Consider the following 15,294-nt stretch of genomic DNA (forward strand, 5'->3'; position numbering starts at 1 on the left):
CCTTCTTATGGGGAAAACCGAATATTTGAAATCAGCAACATTTTCTGTTTTAATTAGCAGAAGACAGCCCAAAACAATGAGTTATTCATGCAAATATTATTACTTGCAGTGTCTGTCTTACACTGGCATTTTGACACTCTCTGCTAAAGGTTGACATTTAAGTGTTTCATCACGACACTACGTTGCAAGAGCTAGCTTGCAAAAGCAGCAGATTTCCCATATTTGCAAACACAGCTACGGGAAACGCTACCCTGTGCTGGAGCACTGTAAAGTATTGCTTATCCAGATGGGCTAATCCAGGAGCAAATGCCATTTCAGTTGTCTTACCAGCTAAAGCCTATAAAATTCAGTGTTACCCATTTAACTTTTGATTGCACACTCAATACGAGCACTATGCTTGTCTGAAGCCAGCTGAGATGAATTTCTGTTCTTAGAAGGTAATTTTACAAACACGTTAATATGGATACAGTAATTGCAAATTAAGCACCACAAATGAGGAGTCATTTTTGCAGAATATAGTTGGTCACAGAACCTTTAGTTTCTTAGTTTTATTCCTTTTAAATGTATTGTAGTTCAAGTTTTGCCTTTTGACTCTCTTGGGCTTCAGAATTCCTATGGCAAAATTGTTTCATATAATGATTTTATTGTTCACACTGCAGAAAAGCAAAAAAAAAAAAAAAAAAAGGCATGTATTGGATAGTCAAAAGATCAGGCAAATATTTCACTGAATGTACAACAAAATATTATGAGGTAATTTTATTTTTTTTCCCCATTTTTAGGTAAAAATATTACAGTATACAAGATAATCTTATTAAAGGTAAAAATACAGTATTTTGCTTTTTCTCTAAACAGATCTACGTACAGTACACTTTTTTTTTTGTACAAATATAACTGTTACTCTATTAGGCTATCTGTGTTCTCATCTGGCACTTAAGAACTGATCACAGGTCACCTTCTGGTTCTGCTTGTTTTTCTTAGCTGATACCTAAACGTAATGTTCATCTTATAGTTGTCTCTTGTAAACAAACAGCACAGTTCAGTGGTTCCCAAGTAGTAAGGTGTGCTTTAAGTAGCTGAAATCATGTAGCTAAACGCAAAAACCCAAGCAATCCAAGTTTGCGGTTGTGTTGCGCAGACTCATCACTTTCCAGTCGTAAAAGTGCAATCCAAGTACTTGTAGCCTTTAAAACAGTTTTAATCCCTTCCTCATCCTCTGTAAGAGCCAAACACATAAAACAATAATTTCTACAATGATTTTTCCTTTTTTTGGTCAGAATGCTCTCAGTGGAATTGAAGCCTTTTCATATTGATTTAAAGGTTTGAAACTACTGGGCTATGTTCTTCACGATTTATGTCACCCTATGGCTTGCTGTTGGACCTCTGGAATCTGAAAGCTGAGCTGAGTTGCATCGCTGTCACTGGATTAATGTTGTTCCTTGAACTGAACACATTAGCACAATATATATTATTTCTGGGTATTCCTGGGAAGTGCGTTTCACATCATTATGAATATTTCAGTACACTGTTGTTGAAGCTGGAATCATCTAAGGGTAAAAGAGAGGCTAGGCATGTACAAAGAGACCACATCCATTAGTGGACTAGCTAATATAGCTGGAAAAGGCGGAGAGGAGTTTTTGGCTGGGAATCCCTTTATCAGGTTCTAGCAGAGGGGTGAAAGGACGCTTTACCCAACAAGCTTGGTCCATTTTTTCCAATGCTGTCATCCAGTCTAAAAGGTAGATGACCTCTACCTGCCATACTTTGCCTTGGTCATTTCAGCAGATGATTTCTCATTTGTTTATTAACTCATTAACCACAGTGCTGTTCAAAGTTATCTTCATGGATGCCCGTGTAAACATAAAAGGAGAGTACACACCCAAGGACAGGAATTTTTAAAACTTTGCAAGGAATATGCTTGGCACATTTTTTCTTCAGACTTCACCCAATTCTGATCAGTACAGTCTCAGTTGGTATAAATGAGCACAGTTGCATTGTCTTCACTAGAGCCAGATGGGTGAAGATCTGGCTTTTTTGCCTTTAACTAGAGGTGCCTTCCCTATGGCGCATCTATTTCTGATGTCAAAGGGCATATATTTTTACCAGTAAGTCACTTTTGTATCATAAAAGATTTAACTGGTAACTCATTAAGCACAGGAGTAATGCAAAGTGCTCCTACCAGTACTTCCTAGTTAGCAAAAGCTGAGTGTGTGGTACCCACCTTTTGCATGGTTTTTGCCCTCCTAAGATGCTGGTTGAGACTGAATAATGTTTAGAAAACCAGTTGCCTCCCTCTGTGTTCAGCATCAAATGTCCTTATTTAAGTTCTTCCCAAATTTGTCGCTCAGCTGCTGTATTAGTCTTGCCAGCTCGCCAGTAGCTTGTGACTTTTCCTCTAAGAGTTCATAGCGGAGACTAGAAATATCTTGTTTAATCTCTTTAAGCTCTCCTAAAAGGAGGAAAATATTCTTGTTAGCAATATTGAACAAATAATTAATCTCTATGGTTTTAAGACCTGAGAAAGCATTAATTTCAGTGTCCCTGGTCATGAATATGTGTGGAGCTCTGTATGATGTCCCTGCATTTCTGCACTTAATATTTGAATTAGCTTGCAGTAGTGGTACTGACAGCACTAGCAAGTATGTATGTAAAGTTCATCTTTTTTCTCATCTCCACATATTCATCTCCACCTACACAGGGCATTTGCAGGAGGGTAGCAGTTAAGAGGTGTTAAAAGCAGGTTCTTTTCCATCTGCATATAAATTCTACATGACACCATGGCCATACAAGTCCTTATCCAGTTCCAAAAATGTCCTTGGGACAGGCATGGGCAGTACAGTCAGAAATTGCTTTTCTTAGATCCCAAGACAAGGTTAGGTGTTGGCAATATCACGGGTGTTGTAAAGCAAGGAGAGGTAGAACTATAGGGCGGAGCAGGATTATGTAAAGACAGATCCTATAATACTGTCCTGGTTTTGGCTGGGATAGAGTTAATTTTCTTCCTAGTAGCTGGTATAGTGCTGTGTTTTGGATTTAGTATGGGAATAATGTTGATAACACACTGATGTTTTAGTTGTTGCTAAGTAGTGCTTGTACTAAATCAAGGACTTTTCAGCTTCCCATGCTCTGCCAGGTGCACAAGAAGGTGTTCACCTTAGTGCGAGCACAAGCACGCTCTCTGTCTACAGAGGATGTTGTCTAAGATCAACCGTCTTACTGGCCACATCATTAGCAATAACATTACATGCTCTAGTCTGTGTCTATTACAAAAATCCACTTGCCTTCATTGACCTCATCATTTTCTCGGTCAACCTGAGCCTTCAGTACATACCGCTTAATCAGACGTTTCATTATTTTCTGAAAAGAGAACAGAAACACTTATCTTAACATGAGCTTATCTGCATTGCCTTAATTCTAGACTCATTATGAGCAATTCAAATGCCTGATTTCACTATGGATAAAACCTGGCTTCAGAGGATGCAAAGAGAATTTTTTATTGATTTACCATTTACTTTATATTATGAATTTGTACTACAATAGTTGATAAACAACCATCCCATAATGAGCCTACATGTGAGGCACTTTGGGGTATTTTGTGGGGTGCACATGAATGTAGAATATGTCCCACAGACAGAAAGAAAACACGGATGGTCCAATAGCAAGCTAAGAAATGGGATCCAGAGACTTCCTTTAGCATGTTGCTGTTTAATGTGTCAATAAAAAATACTTTACAGGAAGAAATAAGTGGTTAATTAATGATGTTAGCAAATTCACTCGTGATGATGAGCTAAAGATCTGACCCGAGGTTAACAGAAAGACTCTGTTTGCCTTGCAATTGGGGTTTTAGGAGAGAAGATAAATTTAGCAAAGGACAGAGAAAAGAGAGTTTGAACAGAAGTGGAGAACTTGGCTTAAGTGAGAGAAGTTTCTTAGGGAAATGGCAGATGCACAGGGAAAAAAATAGAGCCATGTAGATTTATAAAATGGGATATGATTGTTAGTAAGGAACAGCGTATATGGAAATAGTAGAAGATGGCTATGGATAGGAGCTTGCAATGTGATATTGTTCCAAATATGCATAAGTTACATTTATCTAGAAGGCAAGTAACTTTGGCAGTATTGGGCTACACACTGGGTTACAGCTGAAGGCCTGCGTCATTGCCAGTTCTTCACTGCAGAAAAAACACTCATCAATGGGGAAAAAAAACCCTCAACTGTGATAAACATAAAAAGGATTGCTCTATCAGAGACAATGATTTAGGTGCATCCTCTGCAAACAGAGGAGAGCTCAGTGAGCCTCCAAGAACAGATACACAAATGTCTTTCATTGACCAGATGGCCGCTGTCAAGGGAAAAGCCTCTCCCAGCATGGGCTCACTTATTCACAGAGCAATCACATGTCTCTGTTTTGAACATCACTGAAAAGTGCTGCAAAGAGTGTGAAATCTGAATTAAGAAATCAGTACACCTGCTCTTTTTTCTTAGTAGTCAAATATGGATTATAGCAGTGCAAAAGGCATCTAAACACCAAAGAAGGATCCAGTAATTTGTGTATGTCATGCAGTCATGGAGTATGGGATGTCTAAGACTGTCCTTGTACCAAGGAGGCATCTGGCTAACCAGGTGAGTCATTAATGCAATAGAGATGAGGCACAGTGCACGTACGGTGTGTTGTAGGTGGCCAAGGTAGTAGAATCCAGAGGGAGGTAGGGTTGTCACCTGAGAAAACATAAATGAAGTAATGTTTGGGGAAAGTAGGGAAATCCTGGATCCAAAAAGAAATTATTTTTTTCAGAACAGACGACAGAGGAAGTTTAGACTAAAACAAAGAATCAGCACACAGTGAATGCTCTTATTACTTGGAAAAATATGATAACGTAATATCTATCTACTCCAGTTTTCATACAGCTTGTATTCTTGATGGACACTACTCAAATGCTACCCTGTATTAACCACTATGAGTGATAGAAGTCACAAGCTTAAAGCTGCCTAGTCTATCAAATACATGTTGTAGTCAGATTTGTCTACAGAAACTAAACATTAAAAATGTGACCACTTTTTAACAAGAGTCTACTTAGTCACTTAGTAGATATTTCTGCCAATAGCTTTAGGAAAGCAATTCAGTTTTGTGTCAGTATTGCACTGTGGCTTCTAAACTTTGCTTCTCCCTTTCTCCTCAGTTCTGCTGCTCTTAGCTATGAGTGAAACAGCCTCTTGGCAAAATAATCCTGGTTACTGTAGGGAAATGCTGAACAAAAATTCCAGACAGCCTCTTGGTAATGAATGCTAACCTTGAAACAATTCAAATACATCTGATTTCTTTTAAGTACTGTTCCCCCATTCTCTAAAAGTTAATTGAAATTCTTCAGTTCTTAGAGATCTTTTATACTGTGCAACACTCAACTACTGAGTGTTGGTCTTAAGAGAATAGGGTCTAGGAACAGGTCAGGCATTTGTGAATTATAACTCTGCACTGAATTCAATCTTTTTTATGTATTAATTGGCACAACCTTCAAGCTCTGTATTTGCCATCAGCTATCTGAACACCTTCTATACTTTCTAGTACAAAAGGAAACGAGAAGAAAAGGACAGATTTGTGGCCAAGGCACTGGCACAGGACTCATGAGATTTGGGGCTCAGTTTCTGGTTCAACCATAGGCTTTTTGGGTCTTGTAAGTCCTGCTGGACTTCAGTTTCTTGTCTTTAATGTGGAGGCCATAATGTCTTCCCATTTCGCTATTTATAGTGTTTTATTCCAGACTTCACCTCTATGTGCTGTTGAAGATCACATTGTTACAGACCTTAACCCTGCTATTTAATTCACAGGTTTCTTCTCAATGCTGTGTTTGTGGACACTGCAGATGTCATCTGGCATGAGTGTGGGAGGTCCCAGGGCAGCACTAATGGGAGGAAATGCTTTGCACCTTCACGTCTCTGGTCAAAATCGGATGCAAGTCAGCAGTGAGAAATTACTCACTGGGGCATCAGATCTCAAACCTGGTGATCTCAAATGCAAGTTATCGGTTAGGCAGTAGAAGAGCTCAAGAGTGAAGTGAGCAAAGGACTATGCTCATTTCTCACCTCTTTGCTATTTTGTCTCTCCAAACAGTAAAGAAATATACTTCTGAGCCTTTAGAAGTACAACTATTCCTTTTATTTTTTTCCTGACAAATCCTTTCCTGAGTTTTGTAGATTAAGTCATTGATGAGAGCATGACTGCAGTGCTGAAAGTGGGAAAAACTTGTGAACTTAGCACAGCATTTTAGCAATGCTCCATCTTAAAGTCTCAGCTCAAGAGAGGTTGATAAAGGCATCATTTTGCCTGGGCTAGTTTATTCCCAGATCACAGCAGCTGTGTGTTGACTTTTTCTTCCTACTTTTCAAATTATTGCATGTTTAGGTTCTGTGTATTTTTGTTGTCCCTCAAGACCACTGTCTGTATGTACATGCACTCCAAGTACGCAGGCTGCAGATACGTCACTTGATAAATACCACTAAAGAAAACAGTTCAGCAAGAAGCTGCAGAGAAAACTTGCTGGCCAGATTATCAAACTGTTTGTTCTTTATATTTAGGTAATCAAGACTATTGCACTCTTCTTATATTATTCAGGCAATTTCTTCCTGCAGCACCTGAAACTTTCTAAGATCCCTTGAAGGCAAGCCTAATAGGAGCATTATTAAAGCAAAATAACAGGTAGTTATCTTTCTCTATCTATTTTTCACAGCTGCCTTTGGCTTTTTCAACCTTGGAAATAAGGGTCTACTTTACCACAAACATTAGGTGGTGTCATTCAGAAATAATAGCTACAGGAAGAGAACGAGTCCAGCAGAGACTGACACATTTTTCCATTACCTGTAGGTTTGAATGGATGGGAAGACGTCAGAAATGCTGAAATGCTATTTTGAGCGTGACACAATCATCTCTTCCCTTTGCCTTTGATGGTATCAAACCAACTAACTCCAGATGCCAGAGTGAATGTATCCTATTTCTAACTTAGATTTTTAGACATGCCTTCTATCCTGGCACAAAAGCCTGGAAAACTTTTAAAACCAGTAAAAATTTATTACTGGTCTGCTGTACAGCCTAGGAGCCCGTTGTGCTGGATGCTGTGCCAACACAAGACAAACCAATTCTAGAACTGCCATTTTGCATTTTGTCCAGTTTAACTATTACTTTCCTCAACTTTCTTTAATGTCAGTTCCTTCAAACATATCACTTGCCATCAGATTCCTTTTCACTTTATGTTAAAAAATAAGGAAAAACCCCTGTGGGCTACATTTTGTGTATTGTGTTACCCTACTACACATGTGTGCACATGAAATAATACATCTGCTGTCACAAACACTCCAGCTGAGACAGACAGTTGCGTTAATTCCTGTGATGGCTGGGGTACCCCGTGCCACCGCTGCAGCCACAGGTATTTTTGAACCATACCACATTGCAGGTTTAGCTTGGTAGGACAAGTCACTGCCAGAGAAAGCACATGCAAATGTTAATGCAAAGGCTGGACGGATGATGCTGTGTCATGACAAATGAAATGCTGTCAATGCAAGACTGGAGGATTAAAGCTTGAATGGTATTTCTTGTACTAAATTAAATACCCTTGAGTGGAATTAGCGTGACAAATGCTAACACCAGGTGTATTTCCATGGGTGATAGGCTGCGTTTTTCTCTGAAGTGCCCCAGCCCGGTCCTGTGCCCGTGCTAAGCCACAGCCCGGCACATCACAGGATGGCATCGACTGGAAGAAAGCAAACATGACCCTTGCAGGTAAGAGCTGTTCACTGACAGATCCCTTCCCTGGCTCCTGCTTTCATGCTGTGATTACCTGATATCTTGTGGGCTTGTTATAAGCGTTCTTCCCAGAAAAGTTTTCTGTATTTCGAGTGCTAGAGTGAAAACGAACTTTCTGAAATTATAAAACATCATGATATAATTAAATCAGTGATAGCTTCTCATACCCAGACAGCCCCAAACTAAACCGAGCTGTATAAAAACAGTAGGGAACGGTTCAACGTATGAGCAGAATAAAAGCCAGCACATTCAGGTCTAAAAAAGTAAACTTTTAAAAGACAGGAAAGGGTCATAACCCACAAAATACTAAAAAAAGTTGGATTCTAAGTTGTCCGGACAAAAAATGGTATTCTCACACAAGTTTTAGACAAGAAGGTGTTAAGAGGCACAAAATATGTTAATCTCAAACAGATTGGTGATTATTGATTTAGAACACAATTTAAGAAAGGAAGAAAAATAAATACTTGTGTTTAAAGAGAACAAATCGATGTGATGCAAAAACGAAATCTGAAACAGAATTGATTTTCATCAGTCTTTTTAAAACAGTAGTACAATTTGCTACTTTTTTAGCTCAACAAAGAAACGCTTTTTTTTTTTTTTGATAGAGCACTATTTTTTATCAGTGGACATCACAGCTACTAATTTTGTACTCTAGAAGTTTTGAAGGACTTTTCTGAAGCCTACACACAATATTTTTAAGCTATTTCTTTGTCACTGTTTTCCACCTCTGAAATTTTGGTCCAAGTGCTAATGAAAAAGAAATCACTTATTCAAAAGAATAAATTCATATCATAGACCCAGAGGAGCCAATACATATCATAGACCTCTACACCTATATATGCAAGCGTACGTCCAGGGAAGGCCCTAGGTAAGGGATTTTCTTCCCTGACTGGACCAGAGATCCTGAGAAATAGATGATTTTTTTTTCTTTTTTTTTTTTTTTTTTTTTTAAATCAGGATGCTCATAATGGTTGGAGTAAAAGTCTGAAGTAACCATGTAATTTTTTTTTTTTTATTTCTCACTCATCGGGTGTGCCATGGTCTTACAGACACTGTTTTGAAGATGATCTGTGAACAAAATCAACAGGCAAGCAGGAAATGACTGATACTCTTAATTGTTTATGTCAAAGCCAAGGAAACTATGAATTTTGCATAAGTTCCATGAAAAAGGGCAAGCCAGACACTTTCACTCATGTGGCTTGGGGAAGGAGAGGCTTAGAAAAAAATTTTATTCCTTTGGTTTATGCTTTGAAGAAGAAATTAAATTTCAAGCAAAGCAAGCTTCGTGTGGTTAGATTCAAATAATGTTTTAAAAATACTATCTTTTTTAATCATTATTTGAGATAGTTAAAAGACAAGCATTTCTTTCATTTCAAGACTCCACTGTTCTAGTGAGTCGTTCAGTAATCAATAGAGTTGTTAAATGAATTTATAGAGTAAAATGCCCCCAAATGCTTGTATATCTTGGCAATGCTCACCATCTTGGGTAGATTAATTGATAACATGGAGGAGACCCCATGGATATACTTCTCCCTCCAGCTGAGGCTCTGGCAGAGACTGAATGAACATCAGACCTGAGCAGGTCTCTTAAAGTCATGGGAGCATGATCTCCTCCAAGGCCGTGGGCTTTGCCTGGAGCTGAATGGCTCACCATGAGTTGTTGTATTGCTCATCTGTTTGGTCCTTCAAGGAAAGCCCAGAGATCCAGACAAAGCCCAAAAGCAGGCTGCACGTTACAAAGGCAAACTCTGCAAAGCCTCCTCCAACTTTCCTTCTCCTCAGTGACTCTTAGTACGCCTCTTCCCTTCTGCCAGCTTAAAACTGGGGGTAGGCTGCCCACATCTCAGCTGCCCTAGAAAGGCGGGCAGCCTGCCAAGGAGCCACATTGGCCTCTCACATGCAGGGACTGTAAGAAATAACAAACAACACATTTCAGAGGACTTTTCTTTTCCAGCAGGAATGGGTTCCCAGTGTTGTTCTCTTGTTTCAAACCCAGTTTGAGATGAGAAAATTAAATAAAGGCCAGGACACTTTCAAGCAAAGCTGCCTCCTTGCATCTTTGGATCCACTGAATTTAACAACAGCAGCGGAGCAGCTGTGGCTGAGTTCCTGTGAATGTTTTGGGCATTTTCTTCTCCAATGTAAAGCAGGTGGACTTGCCCTGTGAGTAGGATTGTGTTTGTTATAAATTTATGTGGTGGGACCACTTCATCCCAGTGATGGTCTGCACATTGTTGCAGATAATAATTTCCACAGGCAACATAATTTTCTCTAATTTCTCTGCCATTTTCCCATGGGGGAGCAAAGCTAATTCGGTTGGGAAGGGTTTGGGTGTTAACCATATTCTTGCATCTCTCTTGCTTTGTCACGCAGACACTCACTAGTGCTGAGGAAAGCATGCCGTCGTGTAGCCAGTATTAGCAAAGCAAATTTCTGTTTCAAATGACCAAAGGGATGGTGGCTGAGGCAGGATCCACCTATTAGCGGCTACACATCACTAGGCAGATGTAAGTAGAGAGGTTGTTAATCATAGCTTTAGGTATTTAGGAGGTATTATTAAGCCCTGCTTGCAAACTTGTTCCCAAACCTGGAATGACAGAAAATGTTGTAATGAAAGTAAAATTAATTTGGAAATCACTTAAAGGAAGGTGGATGTTTTGAAGAGGCTTAAAGGCCTGCTGGGTAGATGAGGAGCCAGACAAGCTGGGATCCTATTTGTGCCTCTGCTTTTCTGCCTTTGGTCTTTGACCTTGCTTATTTGGCCTTGGGAAACTCCCTTATAAAAGTGCCTGCTTTTATAAAAGTTGCTCTTTTCCCAGTGTCCTGACACTGTCTAGTGCAATGGAGGCCACAAATCTGGGATGGCCCTCTAGATGCAATGTAATCCAACTTATATGCAATGAGGAGGCTGAGGAAGAGGCTGATCTACCCTGGTCCACCTGTATACCATGCAACCCCCTCCAGAAGGTCCCTGGCACGAATCTTTTCTACAAAGAAGGTGAAAAGTGAAGATACAACATACCCGTTGTTTGGAATTCAGCATCCCCATCTCAAGATCATTTTCACAGTTTTTGGCCTTAGATTTGCAGAGTTTTATGAGGCACATTTTTATTCTCAGTATGAGATAATAAAATGATTTAGGGCTTGGCACTAGATTAAAAGGAGCAGGTAACGTCCTCCCTTCGTCAAAGTAGGATAGCCAGAGCTTGGCACGTGCAAACTTCCACTCCACATCTGCATCCTCCTTGGGAAAGGAAGAGGAAAAAAAAAAAAACAAACCACAACACCCAAATGCATAGTTAGTAAATAGGAAGGAATTTAGCTATGACAAGGACAAACATACAGGTAGGGTTTAACTAGAATCAGATTTCTGTTTGCCAAACCAAGACCCATGCACACAATGTTTCTTTGTAGGCTTCTCTGTGGTGACCTCAAAATAAGGAAAATTTGAACAAAGCAATGGGTAAACAGAGAGTATACGTCTTCCAAATACTAGACTATTTCCTTGGATATCAAGAGGGTTGCCTTTCAGTAACAATCTGGTGCTTGTGTTATGTTGATAAATGAATGTGTCAGAACATATACAAAGTCATGGAAAGCAGAAGAAACTTTTATGTACACAACAACAACAAAGACTGATTTACTGCAATACTATCTAACTGCCACCTAACTCTTATCACTGCATTTGCCAGGAATCCCCCATAGAAGGGACTGGGCCACTGGTTTCTTCTATTATTAGCTCATTTCCTCATTGATCCTGTTTGCGTTCACCATCAAATATCTCTAGATCAATACACCTTAATTCTCTTACTATTCACCTCCTGCCGCTGATGAAGGTGGAGTAAAAGTCCATCACTCAGTGCCTGTAAATCTCCTTTATGAACTATCAAGGTGGGCCGTGATCACTTCCAAGTACAAGGGCAAGGTTAGTACATACTTTATGGATCTGCTTGGCATTTCTATAGGAGGATGGTCAGGGCCGTGTATCAGGACTATTTATCAGGCAAAAGAAAGGATGAGTTACAGCTGCTCTACAGCTGTTTTCATTGTGGTTTATATGGAGGCCAGCAGCATCAATAGAAACATGGGTCTGCCAACACCCCGTACTCATGCACATCTGTGTTCTGCTGAAATTAATAACCTCTGATTACCCTGTAGCTCTGAAACCCAGTCAAAAACTGGCATAACAGAACTGAGATTAATTCTGTCACAGTTACAGCAATATGACTTCGCCAATGGAGCAGCATTCACTTCTGCCGTTTGGCCTTCTCATTGCTTGAGGTTGCACCTCACAGAAGCCTTAAGCTGAATTAGTGGAAATCACTTGTGAACTGTTTTAGTGATTTTCTGTTAAGCAACCAAGGAGCTCCTGGTGGAAGTAGTTCTGGTTTCTGGCTGGCAAAAGGATTTTTTTCTTTCCATAAATGCAAAGTTGGCAGAAAGCACTAATACTTGAGGCACTAACAGAATAAAATCAGAAGTAGCTGGAGAGATATGTTCAATGGAAAGCATGAGAATATGGTCTTGCCACTCCAGCTAACACTAAAACATGTCTCTACTGACCATAACGGAATTAAATTCCTAAGTAATGACCATCTTCTCTTGTTATTGACATTGCTGTCATCAGATAAACACATTGGCAAAAGGGACTTTCTCTGCAGTCAGTAGGATGACTCTGTCTTTAATCTCCCTGCTACTGAGGATTGGAAGGAACTAGTATGAGATTTACCAGTTTTTCCCAGTCCTCAAGTAGGAGGATCTGGACCAAATAGCTCACACTTGTTTTGTTTGCTGATAGTTACAAGTAGTCTTTAACAAAGTTTTGAAAATTTCCATGCAATTAAGAAGGATGATAAAGTATTTTTCCAGGAAAATGGTCATCACAAAGTTTAGACCAGAAAGTTAATATAGGCCACCTATTCAGGTTTTTTTAGAGAATTTTTGTCAGAAACTTTCAAGAGCTTCTCTACCTACTACAATAAACTAGAAAATGCAGTAAGAGGCTGAGACCCCATCAGAAGTAAATCTTGTTTCAGTAGAAAAGAATTCAGGAAGATGCTTGATCCTAAGTGATTAGAAACCTTTGGGGAAATGACTCTGCCTTCTGCATGCAGGAAATCTTCTGGGGCAGAGAACATATGTAAGGTCTCTCTGACATTTAGACTTAGTTACAGCACGGAAAAGATAGAGTTATATTTGCACTACAGTACATGGATGAATCAGACATTACAGTGAGAAAATATTTTCAGCTCTGGCCTTTTGCATTGTCAGGTTCTGAGGGGAGATTAGAACAAATAATTAATACAAACCCAACTACAGAAACTTGACATTTAACAAATCAGAAGAAAGAGGTGACTCAGTATTAACATTATCCAAATAAATTTTTTTTCTGCCTTTATTTATATTAGCAGGGAGTTGTTTATGTCCAAAGCCTTCAGCAGATCCAGTCTGCTAATACTAATACTACTGAACAAGGTTGGGTAAACCCTGCAAACACCTTTCTGCAGAAACCTATTCATATTCCTTGACGGCTGTGTTCATATCCTTTAAAAGCTGCTTTTTGTGAACGTTCATGCAGTTATGTTTTGCAGACCTAGACACTCCTCAAAAAAAATCTATATCAAGCTTGTATACCTGGTATTTGGAAAATATGGAATTTTTAAATAAGCATACATGAGTTTCATAGAATCATAGGATCGTTTAGGTTGGAAAAGACCTTTAAGATCATCCAGTCCAACCATTAACCTAACATTACCAAGTCCACACTAAACCAAACAAGGGTAGACTAGACTAAACCATGTCCGAAAGTGCCACCTCTGCCCGTTTTTTGAAAGCTTCCAGGGATGGGGACTCCACCACCTCTCTGGGCAGCCTGTTCCAATGCTTGACTACTCTTTCCATGAAGAAATTTTTCCTAATATCCAATCTAAACCTCCCCTGGTACAGCTCGAGCCCATTTCCTCTTGTCCTATCACTAGCTACTTTCAGACCTATATGGGCATGGGCTTTTAAGCAGTAGAGAGCAGGGCAAAAAGCCAGATGAAATATTACTTGATCTATCATAAACAAACAACGCAGCTAAGGTAACAGACGTGAATAAATTACCATAACCAACATAGTAAAAAATATCACAAGCTGCTTTCGTTAAATAGATGTAAAGGAAATTTGGTTTACTCACAGATGGTCATTAACAACAAGGAAGTTGAAGTTGTTCTAGAAATGATTATTTGTTAATTATTAATTCAATCCAAATTTGGGGAGGGCAGACACTGCCTTAACTCTTACACAGCATAAGATCTGTGTTTCAACAGCACTCTAATCTTGCGTAGGGAATAAGCTACAGCTTCCTTGGTTTTTTTTAACATTTTCATTATCAGTCATAATTAAGTACATTGAGTTTATAACCTGATTTCTTATCTTACCTCAATTTCCTGATAGGAGTTGTTGATCATGGCTATTAGCATATTAAGCAGCACCACCACCATAGTCACATTATATACTCCATAGAGTACGTATCCAATATTCTCAATGAATTTATGATCGTACTTCAGCACCACAGATATCACTTCAGATAAGCCAAATATTGACCAGAATAAAGTTTTAAAACTTTCTTCTACCCTAAAAATAAAGCAAACAATCACTTTAGAGAGTTGATACCAGGTTAGCCAGGCCAAATGCTAATAATAAAAGTGGCAAACCACCAATATAAATATGATGCCTTGGCCACAGTAATTGTAAGCCATTATCCATCACCCAGGGATGTGCCAAATCATATTTCCTGATTTGATAAATAAATACAATTTCTGATTGATACCATACAGTTACAATGTCCCCTTATTTGCTCCATCTGTTCTTCTCAGGTGTATTATTTGTCACTTGGATTTTATTTCCCTATTAAGGACTTCTTCATGGGCAACCTGCAGTTTGAAACTTTTTGTGTGGGGCTTTTTACTTCTATCCACTCACCTTTTTCTCGTCCAGAGACAACAGGCAGAGATTATTCAGGAAAGGGAAGAAGGAACCTAATTTGACCTCCTTATATGCGCTTTCCAGGGCAGAAGAGAAGCATTACTTTTTACCCAGGAGGAGTGACTGAAAAGTTCTGATTAGTGGCATTAATATAGCAAGCGCACAATGCAAATATAGTCAGCCCATAGTCTGATTTTCTTCCCATCCTGCTTTGGGACTGCAAACAGGTCAGATGCCCAAGCATTGGTAGCAAAAATTTGAAATTAAGGAGTTGTGGAAGATGTTGCAGAGAGGCATTTTGATTTGATTTGATTAATACCCTTGCTTGAAAGTAGAAAGAACCAGAGGAAAATAAAAAGGTTGAAAGGTAGGAAAAAAAGAGGGGAATAAGCCAATAACAAAGAGAAGTGGAGCTGGAAAGGATGCAGCTGGACTGACAGGTCAAAAGGAGAGTCTGATCCAGAGGAGTCAAATCCACAACAGGCAGAAGGGGGAGCAGTCACAGCTGAAAAGGAAGGAAGGAAGGAAGGAGG

The 15,294-nt window shown here is 39.3% G+C and overlaps 1 protein-coding gene across 1 annotated transcript in view; it reads right to left on the reverse strand.

The window, feature by feature from the left end:
* Positions 1 to 2,303: 2,303 nt before the first annotated feature.
* The window catches only part of TRPC7 (transient receptor potential cation channel subfamily C member 7), a 73,712-nt gene continuing 60,721 nt past the window's right edge, over positions 2,304 to 15,294 (reverse strand). The window contains exons 7-11 of the mRNA XM_075715162.1: positions 14,215 to 14,410; positions 10,815 to 11,036; positions 7,827 to 7,907; positions 3,279 to 3,354; positions 2,304 to 2,446 (exon numbers count right to left, since the gene is read on the reverse strand). Coding sequence (XP_075571277.1) covers positions 2,304 to 2,446; positions 3,279 to 3,354; positions 7,827 to 7,907; positions 10,815 to 11,036; positions 14,215 to 14,410 — 718 coding nt within the window. The remainder of the gene's footprint in view (positions 2,447 to 3,278; positions 3,355 to 7,826; positions 7,908 to 10,814; positions 11,037 to 14,214; positions 14,411 to 15,294) is intronic.

This window comes from Pelecanus crispus, chromosome 8 (genome assembly GCF_030463565.1).
Source record: "Pelecanus crispus isolate bPelCri1 chromosome 8, bPelCri1.pri, whole genome shotgun sequence".
Classification (NCBI taxonomy): domain Eukaryota; kingdom Metazoa; phylum Chordata; class Aves; order Pelecaniformes; family Pelecanidae; genus Pelecanus; species Pelecanus crispus.